Here is a 24551-nt window from a genome sequence, read left to right on the forward strand (position 1 = left end):
AGTGTTGAAGCGTGCCTGCTCAGGTGTGCTTGGTGCAAGAAAAGGGGTCATCAGCCATGGTAGGAGTGGATAGGCACTGTCTCCTAATATTATGCCATCTGGTCGGTTGGTCTGGAGCCTTCTGTACAGAGCGCTTTCTCTCATGATGCTTGCGTCGTGGACAGACCCAGGCCACTTCACAACACAGTTCGTGATGAGGAGGTCAGCATCACCCACAAGTTGTATGTTTATGCTGTGCCTTCCCTTCCTGTTGATATACTCCCACTCTCTCTCATGGGGGGCTTGTATAGACACATGAGTGCAATCGATAACCCCAATAGTATTGGGCATGTTCCCCAAGAGTAAGAACTTGCGCTTGGTCTGGGAAATCTGGTCACCCCTTGGAAAACAAACAAATTCATAGGCCAGGCTGGACAAAGTGACTGACACAGCTTTCACCACATTACTCACAGTTGATTTGTCTACTCCTATACTGTCACCAACAACTTGGTAAAAAGACCCAGATGCATAGAAGCGCAGAGCAATGAGGACCTGTTCTTCCACAGACAGACTGTGACTCCTTCTGGTTCTGCGTTGAAGCTCTGACCTGACAAGGTCTGCAATGTATTTAATATCAGCTTTCCCAAACCGAAATCGAGCATAAAGCTCCTCATTGGTGTATTGCTCTAGTGGTTTTGTACGCTCAACATAAACCCTTCTATTGTATTCTCTCGCCAAAATGGTAGTGGCGATGGACTACACCTGCCATATCAGTGGCCCTGTGTAAGTCCTCTGAGAAAGACTGAATGAGACGACTGAATGATGAGCTGATAAGCTGCACCTTGTTCTCTATCAATCAATCAATCCTGCCCAGGGCCTATATAGTCTCTGTGCACCACAACAAACAGGTAGAACCATGGACTCAAAAGGATCTAATTTCACAGTTGCAGAAACCCATGCACTGCTGGAAGGTGTAAGGCATCATTATGCCTCCATAGTAGGACGTTTTAGTTGTACAAAGGGAGAAGAATTGACCAACAAGAAGAAAAAAGATGTTTGGGCTGAAATCACAGAGAATGTAAATGCCACAGGATCTGGCCAGAAAAGGACCACTGATCAGGTGAAATTTAGATGGAAGAATCTAAAGGCCAAAGCAACAAAGGACCATGCAGAAGCAAAAAACACTCAAACAGGCAACAAGCCCTTCAAAAGAGGTGAATACACTGACTTGGTTCTTGATATTATTGGTGGGAAGCATTCACAAGCCCTACATTGGATTCAGGGTGATGTAGGGGATGGTGAGCCCACAGTTGAAGAGGAAAGTGAGTCATTTCCTACGGATTCAGAGGAAACTGTGATTCTTGATCTCAGTTCTGTTACTGTGGGAGAAGGTGGAACTGCACAAGTAGAGACGGTAATCACTCCAACAGGAAGTTGAAGAGGCTTAAAACGTCCTTTGCCAAACAAAGAGGATGATGATGCCTATAGGGCACTTCTTAAACGAGAAACTAAAAGAGCAGAGGTACAGATTCGCCTGGCAGAGGAACAAATTACTTTAACCAAACTGCAGCAAATCAAAGCCAAACTTGAGATCCTTCTCCTGAAAGCAAAGCTTGGGCATTCCACAGAAGAAGAAGGCTGAATGTGTGTGTTGTTGTTTTTTTTTTCTTTGAATGTCTATAGGTTGAAATTTTAATTTTGAATTTGAAGCACATGGAATGTAGATTTGCGTTTTTTTATTTTTTGTGGGACAGATATTGTCTGGCTTGTCAAAGTCATTGAAAATGGGGTATTTCTACTTTATGTGCTTTCTTTTTGTTTCTTAAAATAAATCCACTTTGAGTGACCCCATGCTGGCTATTCCACCAGTTTTTCACCAGTTTTTTTTGTTTGTTTGTTTGTTTGTTTTACACACCTAGCAGCTTTCAGAGTAATATGAAGTCTAATTTAGAGCATGCATTATCTGGATTTGGTAATCCTGAAAAGTTTGGATTTGGATCAGACTGATCCAATCCAACTTTGCTTTGAACAACTGGGACAAAAGTAAGACGGATTACGTGATCCTGGATAGCAAAAAAAGGGATTTCAAAATCCGGATAATTTTTATCCGGATTACACCTTTTGAACAACCGGGCCCAGGAGTTTACAGAAGTTCGCCACACCTTCCCCAATCAGTGGCAAACACCTGGTGGTGCAGTGATTGACCCACACCTGGCACTGAACTAATTGATAAACACCTGGCACTGCGCTGATTGTCTCACACTCAGTGAGTTACCAGGCTGATCCTCCTCACAGCCAAAGATCAAAAATAGACATTGTAGACATCTGACAGTTGAAAAGTATAGAAAAATAGTCCTTTATGGCCAGATAACGAAAAGAGATTGTTTGCAATCCTAAAATGGATTAATGAGCATTTTCACAGTGGAACACCAAATGCATGAAAAACAAGAATGGGTTATGAAGATAGATGATAGTGATAGTTTCAGTTATTGGTTTGTTCTATAATAGACAAGGCCTGTCTTGTCATTTTTTATCTGGATTTGGTTTTGTATAAAGTTCTATGAGACTGAATTTCCATTTTGTTAACTTTGTCTTTCTGGTCATAAAACTTTTGATACATTCATCTGACATCTTTGCTTCGGAGGGCTGAGATTCTACAGGCATTTTTGCATTAAAATACAGGTGGCCCAAAAATAGCAGGAACAGGCTTGGGGTTCTAAAAAGGCTGAGATTCTGCTGGCATTTTTACATAAAAATGCAGGTGGATCACAAACAGCCAAAACTGCCTTGGGGTTCCAAGGGTTAGTATGTGGATCTACCCAATTATTACCCGAAACTATAGCATATCTCATAAATAAGTGCCATAGTCACATTGAATACACATCCACTTAATTAAATGGTCTCTTAGACTGGTTAAGTTACAACACAGTCACAGTGAAGAATGCTGACATGACAAATGTCCAGAAGACGGTCATCGACACCCTCCACAAGGAGAGTAAGACACACAAGGCCATTTCTAAAGAAGCTGTCTGTTCACAGAGTGCTGTATCCAGGCATATTAATTGAAAGTTAAGTGGAAGGAAAGAGTGTGGTAGAAAAAGATGCACAAGCAACAGGGATAACACAGACTTGAGAGGATTGTCAAAAAATCTATGCAAGAATTTGGGGGAGCTTCTCAAGAAGAGGGCTGAGACTAGAGTCCGTTTATCAAGAGCCCCCACACACAGATGTATCAAGGAATTCACAAGGAATTTACAGCACCATCTTAATGGTCCTAGTTCCTCTTTCAAATTTTTAATTTCATTTGGAACTCGAGATCCCAGCATGTAGAGGAGGTTTGAAGAATGCAAGATGCTGGAAGTCCAGTGTTTTCCATTTCTACAGTCAGTGATGGTTTGGGGGACCATGTCATCTGTTGCCGTTGGTCTATGGTGTTCTCTTAAGTGCAAAGTCAATGAAGTGGTTTACTAGGAAACTTTAGAGCACTTCATGCGTCCTTCTGGTGACAAGCTTATGGACTAGCTGATTTCATTTTACAGCACAACTTGGCACCTGCCCACACTGCCATAAGAACCAAAAGCTGGTTAAATGACCATGATATCCCTCTGCTTGACAGGCCAGGAAACTTCACAGACCCAAACCCCATAGAGAATTTACACAAGACACCAGACCCAAAGCTGAAGACCAGTATCAAAGCAACCTGGGCTTTATAACACCTCAGCAGTATCACAGGCTGATCACCTCCATGCCACACCGCATTGACCAGTAGTTCATGCAAAAGGGAGCCCAACCAAGTACTGTGGAATGAGCCTATAAAATATAAGAGTTTCACTTTTTAAATTGAACTACTGAAATTAATTGACTTTTTCCACAATTTTCTAATTTATTGAGATGCAGCTGTAAATACTTTGGTGTGGGGCTTTGGTTTCCGTGCTTTATAATGCAATCTGGCTGTGAAATAACCTTTTAGGAATGTTTTCTTAATGCACTGTACATAACATGTATGGTCTTTATTTTAGTTACCAGTTATATCGTCAATTTACCCATTTTGGCAATGTGTTTACAGTATTATATTTAATGAGCTGCCGCAACAAGTGAATTGGGGGGGGGCTTTCCTCTGAATATCCTGTCACATGCCGCCTCGCCTCACCATGAATTTAAGGCAGAGCACTGTCGTGGGGGTTGTTAAATACGTGCAAGCCAAGACAATCGCAAAGCCAATTGCACCACACTGACAGAAGAACAATAAACCCAGTCATCTCCTGTATTAAAGGGGAATATAAGCCTACATAATCTAATAAATCTCTTAAATCCAGGATAACAATAAGAGACTGTATGTCTGTTATGAAACACCATGTTTTTAAATGAAGACCTCTCACGTTCGTGTGATGACATGTACAGGGCCATTTGTTAACAAAGAGATACGCACTGTGGGATCTGGGTCTGAAGAATTACCCAGAATTATGTTTGAGTGAGTGAGCAGCAATGGGGGACACTCACTGACTGTCTTGGCAACTCTCCGAGAAAAGCGCAAGCTATTAGGAGGTTCTCCTTGTCTGGATCATGGGGTGAGATTGTCTGCAGTCTGGACTGTCCGCCTGACTGATGGGAGCCTTTATCAAGGGCATGTGTGCATATGTGTGCAAATGCATGCACATGTGTGCAAGTGTGTGCATGTGTAGTATGTGTGAGCACATCAGTGCTGAAAGCTACCTGGCAGAGAGAACTTTCAGGTGTTTAGAAATGGAAGAAACTTTGGATTTCTGGCCTAAACCACAGCTCTGATTTTCCTAGCAGACTCAGCCTCATGACAACATTAATCATGCTGTCTTTTATTTGGCTGGTTGTTAACAGTATAAAAGAGATGATGAGTTATATCAATAGATTAGAAGATTATGAGAGTTTGTGCAAGGGTTTATACCTCGGGCTGCTGCAGGATCGCTCTCTGAACATGACGCCTCCTCCACAGGTTCTAGAGCAGTCTGACCACTGAGACCAAGAGGACCACTGCCCATGGACTGCCCGAGGACCATGCTCCCCATATTTAACACACTGGCCTCTTCGACACCACTAGAGAAAAATAAAAGACAAGAAATGAGAAAAAAGACTGGTGAAGCTTTATTATCTTGCTTGGGCCTCAGCCAGAGCTTCTGCATGAGTTTCCTGGTTTGGACAAATGCCCAGCACAACACCTGGTTACCCGCAGTGTCGGCTACTGCCAAAACACACAAACACAGAAACACAATTCACATACTATATTCACGTACACATGAACCACACCCAGGCCAAGCAATGCACAAAGACACATCACCACTTCTGTCTCTTAGACAAGTCTGACCATCCTGTATCCAGCTGAGAATCCTCGATGCACAAATGCTTCATGAGCAGCAAGTCTGAACACAACAGAACAAATATGAGCTACGCTTTTCGTGGGTCTGCTGGGCTTGTCCAGAAGCCAGGGGCTGACCAGTGCATCGTGGAGGGGTCAGCGGAAAGCATACCTGTGCCTTGTTCTTATTCACTCTTCCTTTTAAAGTTGTCTAAATCTGAATGTACATCTACAAAAATAAGTCCATACTACTGTAAAACTACATTTAAGGTGCATATTTGTCCAGTAATCATAATGTCTACCTAAACAGTTGAGTCAAGCTACAGTTATAGCTCAATTTGGTAGTTAAAGCTTAATTTTGAATGACTGATAATTAGTTATGTGCATCTTCAACACAGCAGGTGGAGTGATATGTGAAGCATGCATTGAACATTTAGGCCATTTGGATCAAACTGAGGGGGACATGTGGATCAGTCAACTGACACTAACCACATTTTCTGTGTGTTACTCCAGAGTTTCAGTTGGACTTGCACAATAAATGGTCTTTTTGTAACTCCAAGTAAATGTCCTGATTTATAGCAGATGAGGGACTCTGGGAGGCTGATGATATTAAGATGTTTCCTCACCATGTCAGGACCACAGCTGGTGCCTTCCGCAGCCGGCATAAACTTTGTCTCACAGCGGTGCCCTGTGCGATGACACCAAAGCGACTTGCAGATGTCCTGTCAAACACAAACACATGGTTAGTACTCTCCCAGGTATGGCATTAACTTCCACCACGGCTTTTCTTATGAGTCTGAACTGACACCCATCCCCTCTTCTTTCCTCTTCCTCAACCCAGCACCACCTGCTTCTTGCCAGGACCACCATCACGCTGGTCGATCAGCCCCTGCCGGCCTGATAACCGGGGATAAAGCCTGTGTGTCAAATCTAATCAACGTACCTCTTTAATGAAAAGGACTATAATTGTATGTGTCAGCTGACCCAACAATGCAGAGACAGAGCGAGCAAGTGAGCACAGAGGGAGAGCTGGGGTCGAAAGACAGGCGGAAGAGTCTGGCAACCAGCCCAGCTGCAAGCGGCAAAGAGGCAGAAACCCAAAGAGGGAGGTTAAGAGACAACTATGGTTGCTGTGTTTGAAGGCTTGGATCTTTGTCTTTGTGGTGTTCCTCTACTATGATGCTGAGCAGGTGGTGGACAGCTACTCTGCCTTGTAAAATTCATTCTACAGAAGCCCATTAGGGACAATAAGGGGAGAAGTTTGAAAGGCAGTCTGAAACCCACTGTTCATCAGTGTGTAGGTTAATTTACCACCCACAGCTTAAAGAAATGCAGATGCAGTATTTGATCTTCTGTTAAGGAAGCATAGCAGCAGGGATTTAAAAAAGTCCTGAATAACTAAGACGATGTCATGTGTGCTAATCTGTCATATATACGATTTGGCAGAGTCCATTTCCCACCAATTACAGCCCTAAGGAGGAAACCTTGTAGTGATTTAAACATCATTTACATGTGAATCGACATTACTGAAAGCACCAAACATAAAGCCTTATACTAAGACCACAAGGCCTCAGAGGTGGAGGCTCCCATTCAAATGATGGAATGCTTTTTAATGGAGGGTCAAATGTGGGGGGTTAGAGGTTTTTGTGCAATCATCATGCTAATTAATAAAGTGCCAATTAAGCACTGCATCATTAGAGCTGTAAAGCAGACAACTGGAGGCCCCATACAATCTGTGTGCTCCATCTCATTACAGGAGGTTCATCTAGCGTGTCTCATTCTCATGAATAAAACCTCATTTAGGGCTGTTGGGGTCTGCGAAAGCAGACTATTCAACAGCTTTCTATGAAGCTCTATGTATCTACACAAAACAGGCTCTGTTATAAGCATGATCCTCCGTTTGTTGCCCCATTCATTTAATGCGGAGAAAAGTTTGCTTTTTCATAATCAAATGCCATATCCTATCAAGATGATGACTGGCATCACTCCCATAGATAACTATACATGTGATGTCCAGCTTACCTAGTGATGTTGGATCAGATGTATAGTTATCTATATCTACTAAACAATTTATGTGAAACAGTATCATACCTTGACAAAATCAAGGCTGCACAGTTTAGCCTTAGAGCCAAACTGCCACTTGCACTGTGTGTCTGCATCATAGAGCTGCCCGGGGAGCTGCTCAGGGTACTTGTACTGACCGATCTGCTTGGGCTCATCTACCAGACAGGATGCCTGTGCTGTTCTGAAACACAGCAAACCACCAAGTCAGCCAGAAACTTTAATTGTGATTGTGAGCTTTCATGCAGAATTGAGGCATACCCAAGGAAGCGGCTGAGGTACTGTCTGCTGCAGGTGGACCAGGAGAAGACACCATTGTTTCCGGCCAGAGTGGGGGACATAATGTTGCCTTCTGTCTTGCGACAAGGGTTCCCCTCACCATCATGGATCATCCCAAAACTGGTGGAATGAATGATTAAATACCATGAAAGAGCATGACAGTTTTCTTGTTGTAAGCTGATGATAGTTTAAGGCTCCAATACCAACAGAAACATATTAAGAAAAACTTCCGAACAATGGTCTACGTTCACAACATGTTGGCAACCAACACTGTATGGTACACTTTCACTTAATATTTGTGTTTAATCATCCAGCCTATTTGTTGTTTTTTCTTTCATATGACATTTTTTCCCCACAGGCACAAACCATAAATGTCACTATAGTATAAATGTGTGGATATGTTTGATCATTTTCCTGCTGTCCCCAGTCTGACATATATTGTGATTAAGGAGCATGTGGGCATAGGCACAATCAATTAAAACAACAATATACATTGTATTTTACATCTGTTATTAATCTGGACTGGTTCTGGCCAATGTTATCCCCTGAAAGTGCCTTTGTGATCATTACTGTCTTTCACAGACAGCTCAGAATAGACAAACACAGCTTAAGCAGGCTTCTTCTAAATGTTTTTGGTCACAATAGTGACGAGACAAGTCAGGCTCCACATGATTCGACACGCTGACAACAACAAAGATTTCCAACTTGCACTCAAAGTGGCCAAACAAACAGCCCAGAGAAGTGAGAAGAGAATGTTGGGCAAAAAGAAAAGAACCATTTTGAGGACACACAGGCCCTTCTGCATTTTTCATTCAATTCATGTTGCATTTTAAAAAGTCAAGTAGTGCACTAACCTAATGCTCTTAATGCAGTTACTTTGGGTTGTTTTTAATGTTTCTTTTATTGCTACTGTATGTCTACACACTTCCTCAACAAAACTCGACTAAATCACAAGGTCTTCTTTAGGTGATAACTGACCAGGTGATAATTGACTGTTCTACTATCACCTGAATCTTCAATCTTGAGGACATCTTTGTATGCGGGCATCCTTTATTATATTCATGTCGTGCATTCACTGCACAGAGCCGCTACGGTGACTACCATTGTAATAAAGGCACTTAAATAAACCTGACTCACTTATCCAGGTCTACCGTTACAATTTGCCAGCTTGTGCCACGTGCCAAAGATATAAAGTACTCCAGAAACTGCATTAGTGGTTACATTTATCATGATGATGTCTCTGTTAAACATACTTGTGTCCAGATTCATGAGCGATGGTGAAAGCCAGGCCCAGCCCTGTGTCCTCATTAATGGTACAACTCCTGTACTTACTGCACATTCCACTGATGGGAGCAAAACCTGCACAGACAAAGAAAGCAGCAGCAAGATAACATACTTAATTATCATCGATGATACACATACTGCATGAAAACAAAACACGATTAAACCTCACATCTGTAACATAGATTCCTATTGTCTCCTTTCTTTGTGCTATAATAGAACACATTGTTTAGGATTTGGCAGGCAAACAAAGTCATATTTCAATATTGCATTAATGCATGCATATGGAGGGGAATTCACACCAGCTGCAAACTGCAACCTCACAAGCCCTGGCTTAGCCTAAATTAAATTTGATCCTAGACTGTGATAGTTCATCAGTTTACATTACTATTGATGTTGGATCCGAAAGCATTAGGAAGAAGATAAGTGATCCTGCATGGGGGATTCACTGATATTGACAAGCTCAAGAAAATATTTCAGAGTTTTTGTTTTTTCTATTCTGGCAGTGGTTACTCCTAATGGACCCCCACAAAAAGAAAATCTATGGTAAAAACATCAATATGTGGTTGATTAATGAGTCTATGACTCAAAGAGCGAGATTTTAGGCCTTTAAAAAAACTGGCATCATCTCAGTCACACATAACTGAATGATTGTTGTTGCTGCTGAAGCCAGAAACTCTTGACCTTAGTCTTGGCTAGATTTTGATTTGTAATTTTCGTTTTCAATGAAGTTTTTTGAGGGCATACAGATTGTCTATTAAGCAGAAAAAATCATTTGAATCATGCTTTGTCTTATTTGCCTCTGCATATTGATAACAATTCAACAGAGATTAGTTTCAGCTGTTGAATATTTTGTCAATATGATTACAATGTTAGCTGAGATGAGTTAAGTGAAATAATGTTGTTCCTTGAATATACTGAACAAACCATACCGAACCATACCAAACACTGGTTTCTTGTAGTTTGAAATCAAATCAGCCTCTTGTTGTTTTTTTTTACATAAGACTGATACAGTCTATGTGTTAAACCTGTATTCTTCCTAATGTCTTGGATCTACAGTTGACCACATGCTGGCACTGAGGGTCCTCACTGGGCACTTTTGGGAGTACAACAGAGGGTTGCTTGCTGCCTATGTTGACTTCCAAACGGCATTTAACTCCGTGAGGAGAGATGATGGAAATCTGGAGTTCTGCCTGATCCCACATTGGCTCGTAGAGCTGATGTCTACCATATATGCTGGTACACAGAGTGCTGTGAAGTGTAGTGGCTACATCGTTGACTTCTTCCTAGTTGATTCTGGAGTGAGGCAGGGTTGCGTTATACTGTAGCTTCTACACTCTTCAGTACCTGAATGGACTGAATAATGGGGTGGGTAACAGGGACAGCAGACCGTGGAGTATTATTTTGTGATGTCCAGATGACTGATCTGGACTTTGCTGATGATGCTGATCCTTGCAGAGACTGCAGATGTCCTTGTGGGGGCTCTTAACTTGCTGAGTGAGGAGGCTGAAAAGTTCGGAATGTGCGTTCTTTCCCCAAGTGAAAGAGTTTAAGTATCTTGGGGTCTTGTTCACGAGTGAGGGTAAAAGGGAGCATGAGATTGACAGGCAGATTGGCACAGTACCAGCAGTACTGCAGGCATTGTGAAGAGGGAGCTGAGCCAAGAGGCAAAGCTCTCAATTTACTGGTCGATCTACTCCCCAACCCTCACCTGTGGTCACGAACTCTGAGTAATGACCAAAGGAATGAGATCACAGATACAAGCAGCCAAAATGAGTTTCCTCCAGAGGGTGGCTGGGCTCAGCCTTAGAGATAGGGTAAGGAGGTCAGACATTTGGAGGGATCTAGGAGTAGCGCCGCTGCTCCTTCGCATAGAAAGAAGCTAGTTGAGGTGGTTCGGGCATCTGATCAGGATGCCTCCTGGCCGCCTCCCTATGGAGGTGTTCCAGGCATGTCCATCTGGGAGGAGACCTCAGGGAAGACCCAGAACTTGCTGGAGGGATTACATATCCTGTCTGGTCAGATCCCCCAGCAGGAGTTGGAAAGTATCGCTGGGGGAAGGGACAACTGGGTGGACTTGCTTAGCCTGTTACCCCTGCGACCCAGCTCCAGAAAAGTGGATGAAGATGGATGGATGGATGGATGGATGGATCTCTTTGGACAAAGGATTCATCCAAAGGATGGCGAGCACATGGAAGCTGTGCAGCACTTCACCTATCTTGGCAGTATAATCAATCCGTCAACTGCAAGGCTGAGATCAACCACAGACTTCGCCTCGCACATTTGGCGACGGGTTCACTGGCTAAGGCAGTGGGGCACCCATGAAAATCTTTTGGTCCATTGTCCGGTCTTTCTCTGCTGTTGACTAATGGCCAAAGGAGTTGGCTTGCCTCCTTTGTGATGACTTCTCTTTAACATATTTTTGAGTATCGTTGGCAGGACCATGTGTCTTATACTGACGTGCTCAGAAAAGCAGGATGGGAAGGGTCGGCTTTTGAATAAGGGAGTAGCAGCTGCGCTTCTACAGGCACGTGGTGAGCTTTCCCTGGCCTGATCCAGCTCACCACATACTGGGTGCCCAGGACCCTGTGGGTTGGGGTCAATTTGGAGGATATCTGGTGAGATGGAGCATGAGACTGGCAAAGGCCTAGAGGATGGCCATCAGAAGGCCAGAGCAGTACAGGGCCAAGGTTGATGCCTTAAAGTGGCGGACCAGCATATGATCTGATACCTGATCTGACATTCTTAACGTCCAGGAGTAGGAGACCACAGAGATTGCAAAAACAGTCTAATCATATGAAACCATGTGAGAAAACAACCTTTCATTCCAAATTAAAGATGCTGAAGGACTCAAATCAGCAATACAGCAAGGTGCGCAAAAAAACTCTGATTCATAAATTAGAACAAGATCAACTTCTTCAACAGGGGAGAAATTTTAGTTCAGTAATGGTTCTGTTTGAACTGATGGTTAGGCCTGTTAATTTATAACATTGTTCAAGCATTTCACTAAAATAGGATGATGCTTTTCCCCACAATGAATATGTTGGTGCTTGTCTTAACTTGCACATCATCTCACTAAGAAGACAAAACTGCAGGTAGCGTCCATGTGATACAAAAACTTATCATTGCTCAAGAACCAATGAGCCTGTGCTTCACTTACTACTAAAAATAAATAAATCTAGAAATATTATCATAAATAGTTTGGTTTGTTTAAGTTGGCTAAAAAACATTCTTACCCAGAGTGTCACAGGGCTCATTCTTCCATGAACAAATGTCCAGTCCCGTGAGGAGAACAGCATGGTCGTGCCGTTTCCCACCTTTCCCCACCAGACCTGACTGCCACTGACAGAAACTGTTCAGGGACTGGTCCGCGTGATGATTGATGGTCAAGCCCAGCTGGAGATGAAAGAAGAGAAATAGAAAAACTCACCAACAGTGACTGATCAATCACACGTGTGCAGCTCTAAACCACATTTTCTTTGCTGAGCTGAAGTCTGAATCCACTCACTGGGTCTTGCTCCAGAAGTAACAAGCTAACCACTACAATGTTGATGTCCGTCCCAATGGTGCCATCTTTGAAAAGGCTGGAAACCTGTAATACAAACAAAAATGATAATCAGCAAAATTAATAATACAAGTTTTCTCAGTACCTTATGAGCCACTCCACTTGACAGAAATTAAAGTGATTTTTAGCTTTGATAAGGAGACAAAAGAAGCTATAGTTCCTTAATCATTTAAATTTCAAACACTAAAGAAGTGGGGGTGCAGTACCCTTGAATAATTTGTGATGAAAAACAAGTTTAATTGCACAACAACAAAAGTGTATCCTACAACAAGTCATCCAAGTCACTAATCAAGCTCTCACACTAGAGCCTGATACCTTGTACTGTTATGAGGCATTATATGGGGCTTTTCTACTACGGCTTTTGGCCACGCCGAGCCAAACCAAGCTGTGTTGATTTGCATTTCCATCGGCAGTTTGGCTGCGCTGAGCCATGCCGAACTGCACTTAAATGCCAAAGCAGGTCAGCCCCACCGTCAAGCGCGCCACGCTGACGTTGAAGCACTTCACGGCGTCCAATTTGCTGGGGGGATTTACCCCTTCTGCTACTGGTAACCCCTCAATGATCAATTTTCACTCCACAGGGAGATGGGGGACATACGTTTTATCCCTGCCTCTGCTCCAGCTGTCCTTAACTCTGTTAAAGCGGTGTCAGCATTCACTGTATGACACAGAGTATTTATGACACCAGAACAAAACTTGAGATTTTTGTGCATACCATAGTTGCACGCAGCTTCTCACACTGGCAAGTATCAGGAAGTACCAGGCAGATCCAAGAATACACCTTTTTCTGCACCCACTAATAACAAAAGTTTGACCTTGTCCCCTTCTTATAGACAAATGCATTCTAGACCTTTGAAAAATAAAATGCTGAAGATGTCCATAAGATTTAGCCCATGACGGAGTCTGTCTTTAATTCATTAACTGGGGCTAGTTAAGCATGCCGTTGTCACTGCCCAACCCAAAAATATGATTGTGTTCATTTTCTGTTTTTTTTTTAAGACCTAGATATCAATAATCAGAAGACTGCTCTTTAACTTATATGCAGGAAAAATCTCTTTTGATGATAAGCGTGATTCATTTTGTTTACTGATAGCGGACAGGGGAGGGAGAGAGAGAGGGAGAGAGAGAATGTTAAAAGAGCAGCTTTCAGCACTGTTGGTCTACAGTTTGATTTTTGCTTTTAAACGATGTAAAGTAATTCAAATCAGACAGTGTAGAGATTGAGGAGGGCTCAAAACACTGCGTCATCAGCTCTAGACGCGCCCTCAAATTGGTAGCTCAGCTGTGGTGGAAAAGCAAATCTCCTGCAGTGCTGGACTGCCGTACCGAGTGAAGCTGAGCCACGCCATGTAATGGAAAAGCCCCACTTGTCTCACTTTACCAGTCCATCCCAGCTGGCCTGGACTCACACTGCTTCCAGCTTAACCTGGCCAGAGCTTGTCATAATATGACGCACGCTGTTTACAAGATTTGCAGGCACAGTAGGTGGCATAATACAGACATATAAAGCCAGCATGATCGTAACTTTCCTCAACTTGTGGCACATTTTGAGTTGTTTCAGTCAGAAAACAATCCACCATTGTTTTAAATGATTTTCAAGAAGAAAAGTAGCACCAATTAGACATCACATCCACTCTGCCCGCTGTGCTTGTTGCTTGAACAAGAAATATGACAGTGCTGTGGCCCACCTATTCTATTAGTTCAAGGAGGTGTACCGTACCTGAGCAGGGCACTCACAGTGCTCAAAAATCTGGGCTCAAACATGATTGGGCATGCTACAGATTGCCTAATATGGACCTAATGGACTGTAAAAGCCTGTATTATTTTAGTAGCCATTCTAACTTGTTTCAAGATCTGTGAAGGTTAGGTAAGATTAAAAAGTGATTCAACAGGGGTGGAAAGTAACTTAATATATTCACCTAAATTACTGTAATTAAGTAGTTTTTGTATACTTGTCCTATTTTGAGGACTTTTTGAAAAAAGCATCAAGCACTGTGTTAAAAAAAAAACAACATTAAAGCCAAGAGCAGGAAGTCCAAGCTTTTAACAAGAAAATGGTCAGTAGTTAAACTTTCACAACACATGGCAGTCAGTAGCAAATAGGGAGAGAATCATGCCACATTCATCCCAAAACTGCTGTTGCATTGTACTTTAGGTTAAGTCATACCTAATAATAAACAACCCAGTTGAAGATCCATATTGTCTTGTTGTTATTGCACATCAAGGAAAGATCATGTTTCACTGTGAAAGCCAAAGGTAGCTACTCAGTACTTTCAGTAAACTTTAAATGACTTAGTTTCTACCTTTACTTGAGTAGATTAACTGACAAGGGACTGTTGAGAATCCTCTCAGAGAGCTCTAACTGCATAAAACCCCTAGCAAGGAATCCTAGCTTAAAAGTGATTTAGGAACACTCTAAGAACAACTCTGAGGAAGGAAAGCACAAAAATTTTTATCTTAGTGTGAAGGTGGGATTGGCCCTGCTGCTAGTTATGACACATTCTAATGTTAGCTGTGACTGGTTGATCCAAAAAGGGGAAAAAGGACACACTTTGAAGTGGATAACCTACAAAGTGTTTTTAAACACTTTGTAAAAGTCTTTTAACATGCTGACAGTTCTATCAGTCCTGAAGAGACTACTGATCAGTGATTGGCTGCACCTGTGGAGTAAAACACATGTAAGGTTCACCACGCAGCCTCACTCTGTACTGAGGAAAGCCCAAGATGAACTGAAATGTCTGCATAAATATTATTTGTCTTCTCAGCCCAAGTGTAGTTCAGAAAGAGCCAAGTCGATTTGCTGCACAAATTGGAGTTTATTTTTGCATCTTCACACCTCTTTCACAGGCTGTTTTGTGTACAATTAACCTAACCAGGATCTAGTCTTAACTAGAGACCAAAACGCACTGGCACGTCACGTCATCCGACACGACTCAAGTGTTGTCCCCATCAACCAACAGCAGTCTGTCAACCTTTAAACTCCCCATCAGCCACTGCTGGACTGGCTGCTTGATCCCAGAGGGATAGCCCCCTCTGAGATTGCCTCCCCGCCTCACTGGGTAAGTGAAAAAGCAACAGAAGCAGTGGTATTTCACCAACAGCTAAGGCCTCCTGTTTATTCTACAATATGAACAAAAAATGGGGCTAAGTTTCTTTTTCTGTGCTCTCAAACAGAGCTGCTACTATGGCAGCGGACTGTTCTTGGGAAAACAGTCAGAAATAGAGCAGTGGCCCGAAGTGCCACTGCAGTCGTTTTCTATCCATGCTAGATTGTGCCAGTGTGTTTTGAACTTCATGATTCTATGAAGTAAATTAAATGAAGTAAAAATTAAATCTTAAGTAAATCTTAACCAAAGTAACTGTACTTTTACTTCAGTACAACAGTCTGGTACAGTTTCTTCCACTGTTATTCACACAATTTTACTTGTTAGCCAACCACTCGGCAAAGGAAAAATGTATTACAGCATGCTAAGTATATTGAATTTCATGATTTATTATCCTGTTTATAACAGCATTTCTGCTTCCCGCACTGCTGCACTATTGTCTTATGTGGGCTTACCTATAGTCTATTACTATAACAGTTTAATGTTCATATTGAGTGTTTGTAGATCATGGTCATAAAACCTAGCCTAATAGGTCATAATTATCTCTGGACAGTCTCCCACCATAAATATATAATGTATGTTAGATATGAGCTCCTACAAACAGACTTCATTCATAATTCCACTGTTAACCATTAACTAACATGTTTCATGACAACTGCTCTTTTCCCTCCCCTCCCTTCTCTCCATCTCACCATATTCATGACCGTGAGGACATAGGTTGTGACGTTGTCCCTGCCGTGTTTCTCCAGCATCTTCCTGTCTGCCACCACCAGGGTCTCCACATTCAGACCCCCCACCCTGTTAGAGTTAATGGGTGATCTCTTTGCCCTTCCTGGACCTTCTGCCTCAGGTATCTCAAACTCATCAGGCATGACAAAACGATCCACACCAGGAGGCTTAGGAGCATCTAGATGGGCAGAAAAAAAGCCGGAAGGAAGAGGAGAGGAAAAGAGAGAAAGACAAAGAAAGAGGGAGAGGGAGGGAGAGAGACGGAGAAACTTGGCAGTGAGGGTCAAATGAATGAATGTCTCTTTCCTGGCTCGTGCCGGGTGATAAGGGTGCATGCTTTGGTGTTGAAAGGACAGGAAATTCATTCCCCATGCTACCTTCTACCTCTCAGCACTAAAGGGAAAGATTAATTTGTAAACTAACCTGTGAGTCGGATAGCCTCAGGCTGATGAGGCCATTAAGACTCTGTATTTTATTCTTAATCTTGATGTTTGCGTGCAGTGTATGTTTTGAGCTGTGTACATTGCACTACTGCCCAAGGCAAATTTCCCCTCTGGGACAATAAAGTATACCTTATCTTATCTTATCTAATCTCAAAAAATTAAAGCAAGGCACTCAGAAGCATTAAGTTAAGACACTGATCTTCAAGATGAATAAGTTCTGATGTACATACTGGAAAAATTTAGGATTTACCCCTCTACTGAAAATTAGCCAGACACTTCAACGCTGTGAAGTGGGTGAAAGGACAGCAAATAAATAATGCTTTGTGTTACAGATGTAAACTTTTTGAAGATGAATAACACTGAAAAAGTCACTGACTATAACAGAGAAATACTGATTTCACTGTTTAGCATTGAATGCTAAATATCACACGGAAGCTGAAATTGTAGAAATAGCATTGTAATGTGACTGAGTATATTGTGACTATATGAGCCAAAGTTAAATTTTTGTTGCTATGGTGATAGTTAACATCATAGTTTGCACATCCTGAGCTTATACATGACAGTATATGTGTGAATGCATAAATGTTAGATGGCTATCTATAAGGAATATAAGGTTCCCTTACATACATTGCTTGCGGCGTCCGCAGAAGTGTTGCCTCTGCAGCTTTCCATGCTGGTAGTCATGGTGATGATGATGGTGCTGGTAATGATAGTGTTGGAGGTAGGGGTTTTCGAGGACAGCAGAACTGGTGCTAGATGGACTGCTGGATCTTCTGTGCACAATGTGTTCGGCTGAGCGTTTGTAGACAACATGAGGGTAGTGACCATCGGGGGCGCTGAAGTTGTGTTGGTCTGCTAGGTGTTGGGGTAGCGGTGCGATCAAGTACTCCTCCTGAGACACACGGATCAAACCTGACTGAAAGACACAGAAAGACATAGATATTAGTACCCAATAATGCAGAAATAATTGTTTTATTGTAGTTGTTACATATTTGAAAGATATCTGACAGTACAGAAAACCCCCATCATCCCCCACCCAATACCCTATCTTATTTTTAACCAATTATATACACTGAAATGACATAGTCAAATAAGTTAAAATCAGATGAAACGGGTGACAAAAGCACTGATTTATGAAAAAAAAAAAGAACTAGAAAAGCACTCGGAGGGCGCAGACCTCCGCCATTAGCCCTATCTCCTAATAGTGAAGAATCCTTTAAAAAAATTCCTGGATCCGTCCCCATGTGCCCCCCACCAGGGCATTCGCCAATTACTCTCTCCCCAGTGGTGTGGAAACACGGTGAGGCAAAGTATTGGCTTCGCTATGGGTGCCTAAAAATGCACCCATGGTCTCACCGGACGACTGGAAGTCATGGCAGAGGGCTTTGCTGTCTTTCTCTCTGTTACGCTCCGACTCGTCTCCTCGACTGGGCGTGCGCCTTTTTAACTCTATAAACTCCAAAACTTTAAAAAGAAACACACCCAAAAACTACTGCTGGGATTGAAGTTACTCATGTCCGCCATCTCCTGGTGTAAAGTGGGAACAGCGCAGACCTCAACCATTAGCCCTATCTCCCAACAGTACAGAATCCTTTAAAAAATTCCTGGATCCAGACGGTGATCCGGATCAGTCCCAAAACCTAATCAGTTCTTCCTTATGCCATTTCTGACATTTCCTGAAAATTTCATCAAAATCAATCCATAACATTTTGAGTTATGTTGCTAACCGACGAACAAACTAACAAACCCACCCGATAACATAACCTCCTTGGCAGAGGTAAAAATGGAGTTTTGGCCTGATGCCAGTGATATACAGCCCACACTCCAAAAACATTGGGACAATGTGTATGATATAAATAAACACATAATGCAATGCAATGAACCCATGTTCTATTCACAACAATAAATATAAACATATCAGAACTTGAAACTAAGATATTTTACCATTTCATGAAAAATATTATTTCATTATGAATTCAATGGCAGCCACACATCTCAAAATATTAGGGACGGAGCAACAAAAGGCTGGAAAACTAGGTGGTACAGATGAAAAACAGCTGGAGGGGCATTTTGCAACTCATAAGGTTAAATGACAACAGGTCAGTAACATGAATGGTATAAATGGAGCATTTTAGAGAGCCAGAGTCTGTCAGAAGTAAAGATGGGCAATCTGCCAAAAAAAAAAAAAAAAAAAAAAACAAAAAAAAAAAAAACAATACATCTTAAAATTTTGGAACGATTTCAGAAAAATGTTCCTCAGCTTAAGATTGTGAAGATTTTGCGCATCCCACCATCTACAGTATATAATATCATGAAAATAACAGAGAATCTGGTGAAATCTCTGTGCATGAACAAGGACGAAGGTTAATATTGGATGCTTGTTATCTTCAGGCCCCCAGTTGTCACTGCATTAAAAACAGTAACAATTCTGTGCTGGAAATCACTACATGGTTTGTCAACATAGTGCCATCCACTAATTCAAGTTAGAGCTGTATCATGCAAAGAAAAAGCCATACGTAAGCATGATCCAGAATGACACTGTCTTCTCTCAGACAAAGCTCATTTAAACTGGACTGAGGCAAAATGGAAAATGTTCTGTGATCAGATAAATCAAAGTTTGAAATTCGCTTACAAAACCACAGACAGTCTGCATTTCTGATGGTATGAGGTTGCATCTGTGCCTATGGCATGGGCAGTTTACACGTCTGGAAAGGCACAATCAGTGCAGAAAAGTATATAGAGGTTTAAGAGCAACATATGCTCCCATCTAGACAATGTCTCTTTCAGGATAGGCCTTGACTATTTTAGTAACACAATGCTAGACCACACACTGCATCTATCATAACAGCATGGCTTCACAGTAGAAGAGCCCAGCTCTCCATCAACTGGTCTGCTCACTTCTCAGATGTTTACAGACTTTTAAAAGAAGAGGGGATGCTACAAAATGGCAAACAAAGCCCTGTCCTTAGTTTTTTTTAGATTTGTTGCTTCAATCAAATTCAGAATGAGCAAATGCGGTAAAATGTCTCAGTTTCAATATCTGATATGTTCTTTACATTCTATTGTAAAAAAAAATATGGGTTTATGAGATTTGCAAATAATTGCATTCTGTTTTTATTTACATTTTAAAAAGTGCCCCAAGTTTTCAGGCATTGAGTTTGTTTTATTTTTTAATCGTTTAGTTCTCTCATCAGTCCATGTATTCACAGACTTCTCAAGCTCAAACTGCATGAATTCTGCCTTTGCATTTAGTTTGGTCCACAGAAAAAGCAGAAATATTAACGGGCCCAGTGTCCTGCCATACAGCGCGAGCAGCAGAGCAAACAGCTCAGTGTTTTGGTTCTCTGATTCAGTGGAGTATCCTCAGATGCCCCCTGAACCGACACACTGAGCTGTTGAACCTCAAACATTCCGTCTGACCACAGAGTTCATCCTAATTCAACCCCTCAACCTGCCAAACACAATCACACAAAAACACACAACCATAAGGGCATAGACTCACTAAACTGATCAAAAACACACACACACACTCTCTGACCCAATGACCTCTGATCTCTCAGTGTATGTCTATGCATGTGCACTTGATCTATTTCCCAACTGTGGGTGTGCATGTGTGTATTGGGCTGACCCCATCCCCCCCCACGCTGGCAGGTGGCAAAATAAACAGAGGCAGGACAAAAGGGAAGCCATGGCGGGGCTCCTGTTGTCAAAACACTGCCTAGATACATGGCAGGCAGCCATCATCAGCCCAAACTATCCCTCTGTCTCACCCTACATCTGTCCATCATCCATCCATGTCCCTCTCTAAACATCCAGCTGACAGCACATCCATAAATCATCTCCTCTTTCTATCCCTCCTCACCAGTTTAACAGGAAGTTAACTGTCAAACTTCATTACTTGTAAGGTCCACATGGTCCACAGGTTGGGATTTTGTTGTGTAGTGTCAATGGTTTGAACTCAAGCACATCAATACCTGCCAAAACAACCTTCAGAACCTTCACAGCTAACTGCTCCCGCTACATCGCACAGAAAGCTTCAACCCTAAGCCTCAGTGTGGAGAGGAAAAAACTCCCAGAGGGCTTAGGACTGAACCTATAACAAATCAAAGACTTAAATTAAGATAGATAGGAGGTCCTTGCCAAAATGACTGCAGCCTCCCAAAATAGACCAGAATTCAAAGCCGAGTTTGAAGAGGTCAAAGGAGGTGTCTATCGTCTGCATGCAGTGCTGTCAGTGCTCATTTTCTCTTTTTTCATCTGTCGTTGTGCCTGGAATTTACGACAGACCTGACAAGCAAAAACATCCACCTTTTAAAATATTCCTCTTCCACAAGATCAAACAATTGTATTTTGACAGCTCCCACTGTCTCTCCATATTAGTTAAACTGTCCCTAAACACTGGGACATGGTTACATATTGTTATTATCTAGGTCTACACCTTAAAAATAACACTCTTATTTAATGTAACAACAAGTCTTAACTTTCATTTTAGGGATCACCAAACTAAGCTGGATAAAAAGCTAAAGCCTAACCTCCCTGGGAACAATTGAATTTTTAACCACAAGACCCTCCTTGACACCCAGATGGATATTTCTACTCCTGCCTTGTCTGCAACATAAAACACAAAAAGGTGAAATGGTAAACTGAAGTTCTTCGATCCTGATCCACTGCTGGAGGTGGCATAAGGTGCATTTACAAGTGCCTACAAACAAAATACTAACACTGCATATCACCACAAACACACCATCCCCACTGTGAAGCACAGAGGTGGAAGCATCATGCTGCGAGGACGCTTCTCAGCAGCCGGCCTTCGAAGCCTTGTACAGAGAGTAAAATGAATATGGCAAAATAAAGCAGAATCCTGGAGGACAATTTTATTCAGTCTGCAAGAGAACTGCAGCTTTCGGGGAGATTTATTATGTATGTAAGTGGTATCATTATAGCGTGGTGAAACTGCTCTGGCGTCCGACACAACAACAATAAAAGGAAATTGATGTGATAGTGTGGGTGGCTCTTGATTGGCAGCCTTTGTCACTGCAAGATGAGTTTTGTCCAAGACCTAGTTGCAAGCAGCAAGACAGAGCTAATGAAAATTATAGCAGAGTTTAGCAAGTTATACAGCTGTATGAAGCTGACAGGGCAAGGCATATGGTCAGCCATAAGCAGATTCAGAGAAATACAAAGGCTTGATGGTAGAACATTGTTAGAAAGTTGCTGAAGATTTGCACTGTAAAAAGGGCTCTAGACTGTGAAAGAGAACTGGACTGATCCACCATGACACCACCAGCTGGCTTTTAGAATTGCTTTTTAGATGTTTGAGTTAAGAAAGCATTTTGGTGGTCATGATCTTAGTGTAAAGATAGGGTTGAAAAATGTTTTGTTTTAATTATCCTGACTGAAGTCAATGTCCTGTAACTCTGTGTGAGATCATAAGGACCAAAAGGACATCATGCTGTGTTGAAAAATATGTCAAACTAGAAATTGTTATGTATTTCAAGCAGCCACTCTAATGCTAAAAAAAAGGCTAAGACACATATTAAAGCACACCAGGTTTGTAGCACCACATTTTAACAGCTTTTCTTCCCCATAAAGTCATAATTTAAGACAAGAGTTAAAGACAACAAATGATCTGTGTAGGGTCTGTACTTGCCAACTATCACTGCATGCTGTGAGCTCAACAATCGACTGTTAGCTAGCGGGATTGCAAACTAAACATGGTAAAATAGGGAGTACTAGAAAACAAAAAACAGCTGCAGAGAAACTACATGTAGAACACCCTGGATAGCTCCAGGGAGACAGTTAGAGCTATATTTCCTCTGGCAGACCCCTCAAAACTGACACCAGTGCTGCATCTAATCCTGATTATACGGTATATACAGGATATGATTTCAACAACACCATAAAAGTTTCAGTATTTACTAAAAACCAACATTTACTTCATCTTCCTCTCTCTCTTTCTCTTCATCTCTTTTGCCGTGTCATCACATCTGCTCTCTCTTTACTTATTCAGCTGTGAACAGATGGAAGTTTCTGTGACAATAATGACAGGAAATGTATTCCATCTGCAGCAATGATGGTTGTGTGTGTGTGTGTGTGTTTATTTGTGTGTATGTGAACACACTGACTAATCATGTACTCCAAGTTTATATGGGAAAACCAAAGAAAAAGATGCTGTTTCCTTCCCATCTGAATTCAAACATCAATGAGGCAGCTGTAAGGAGAACTGAATCAAAGGGATGAACATCACATTGCATCCCGCTTCAGATGATGGACATGCAGAAAGATAAAGCAGGGCTATGGGGCTGCTGCTGCTATTTCAACAGCATACTGTGCAAAAAAACATACAAAATATACATTGTATGATTGTTAGCTAACTCATGCAGAGGTCTACGATTGTTCATCTTGAAAGTTACAGTTTGGGTTATCCAATGCTAAGTTATTCATTAGAGTGCTTGGATTACAAGCTTGTTAGAGTAACAAGCAACTCATTAATGGAAAACAGTTGCTGTATTTCCCTTTTCCTTTTTATCACAAAACAAATCCCCAAAGCATCTGCACAGCTTTTTATTCTCCCTTACTCCTAGGGAGGTAGTTCCATTCACTGCATTTACTTAAGGAAATTTCACCATTAAAAAAAAAAAAAATTGGAACAAAAGAGACAAGAACATCATCATGGAGAAATGCAAGTTCAAGAGCCCATGTTGTATTAATTCTAATGAAATGACTGTTTCTAATACTGGTTTTATTTGCCCAGTAAGCTGTCACATTGTGAGCATAATAAAGATCTAAGCTAGTTATATTAAATCTATGATTCTTGTTATTACTGTGACTAGGCTTTATCATGTTGATGGATTTGATGCATTTAAAGGTAGAAGTAAAGCTGCATGCTTTCTGAAAATTACTACAAGACGCAGCAGTTTAACCCTCTGAGCCCTAAGATATTCTTTAATTATTTTGTCTCACCTGGATTTATTGTCTTTAAAAACTTGTTGGTGAGGACCAGATAAGGACTTTAATGCTGACTTTGAGGTGACAGGTGTTGGGGGTAAGAACAGTCTTGAGCAGTTTCCTTCTTGAGTTTACTTCTCTAATTCCACTTCAGTTTAATACAGATGAGGATGAATATCACATTTGAGGTTGGGTTCATGAATGTGTGTGTGAGTGGTCTGTAAAACAGTAACATAAATCAGACACTGTTTATATTGCTCTCTTACAATATACCCTACAGGTGCATCTCAAAAAAATTAGAATATCATGAAAAGGTTCAATATTTTTTGTCACTCTTTTCTGAAAGTGAAACCCATATATTCGATAGACTTGTTACACATAGAGTAAAATATTTCAAGCCTTTATTTCTTGAAATGTTGATGATTATGAATTACAGATAAGAAAACCCAAAAATCAGTGCCTCAAAAAATTAGAATATTACGTAAGATCAATAAAAAATGGATGTTTTAAACAGAAATGTCAGGCTTCTGAAAAGTATGTTCATTTCTATACACTCAATACTCGGTTGGACCTCCTTTTGCATGAATTACTGCATCAATGTGGCGTGGCACTGCGCATTGTGGCACTGCTAGGGTGTAATGTAAGCCCAGGTTGCTTTGATAGTGGCCTTCGGGTCATCTGCATTGTTGGGTCTGGTGTCTCTCATCTTCCTCTTGACAATACCCCATAGATTCTCTATGGGGTTCAGGTCAGGCCAGTTTGCTGGCCAATCAAGCTCAGTAACACCATGGTCATTGAACCAGATTTTGGTACCTTTGGCAGTGTGGGCAGGT

General features: G+C 41.6%; 1 protein-coding gene across 2 annotated transcripts in view; it reads right to left on the minus strand.

Moving 5' to 3' along the window:
* The window catches only part of adamts18 (ADAM metallopeptidase with thrombospondin type 1 motif, 18), a 108808-nt gene that overhangs the window by 56402 nt on the left and 27855 nt on the right, over nucleotides 1-24551 (minus strand). The window contains exons 4-12 of one of the 2 annotated variants that reach the window (XM_041789524.1): nucleotides 17398-17686; nucleotides 16291-16505; nucleotides 12438-12521; nucleotides 12166-12325; nucleotides 8902-9007; nucleotides 7631-7768; nucleotides 7400-7553; nucleotides 5935-6030; nucleotides 4901-5049 (exon numbers count right to left, since the gene is read on the minus strand). In XM_041789524.1, the coding sequence (XP_041645458.1) occupies nucleotides 4901-5049; nucleotides 5935-6030; nucleotides 7400-7553; nucleotides 7631-7768; nucleotides 8902-9007; nucleotides 12166-12325; nucleotides 12438-12521; nucleotides 16291-16505; nucleotides 17398-17686 (1391 nt within the window). Of the gene's footprint in view, nucleotides 1-4900; nucleotides 5050-5934; nucleotides 6031-7399; nucleotides 7554-7630; nucleotides 7769-8901; nucleotides 9008-12165; nucleotides 12326-12437; nucleotides 12522-16290; nucleotides 16506-17393; nucleotides 17687-24551 lie in introns of both variants that reach the window. The other variant, XM_041789516.1, reaches the window with a different exon arrangement.

This window comes from Cheilinus undulatus, linkage group 1 (assembly GCF_018320785.1).
Source record: "Cheilinus undulatus linkage group 1, ASM1832078v1, whole genome shotgun sequence".
Lineage (NCBI taxonomy): Eukaryota > Metazoa > Chordata > Actinopteri > Labriformes > Labridae > Cheilinus > Cheilinus undulatus.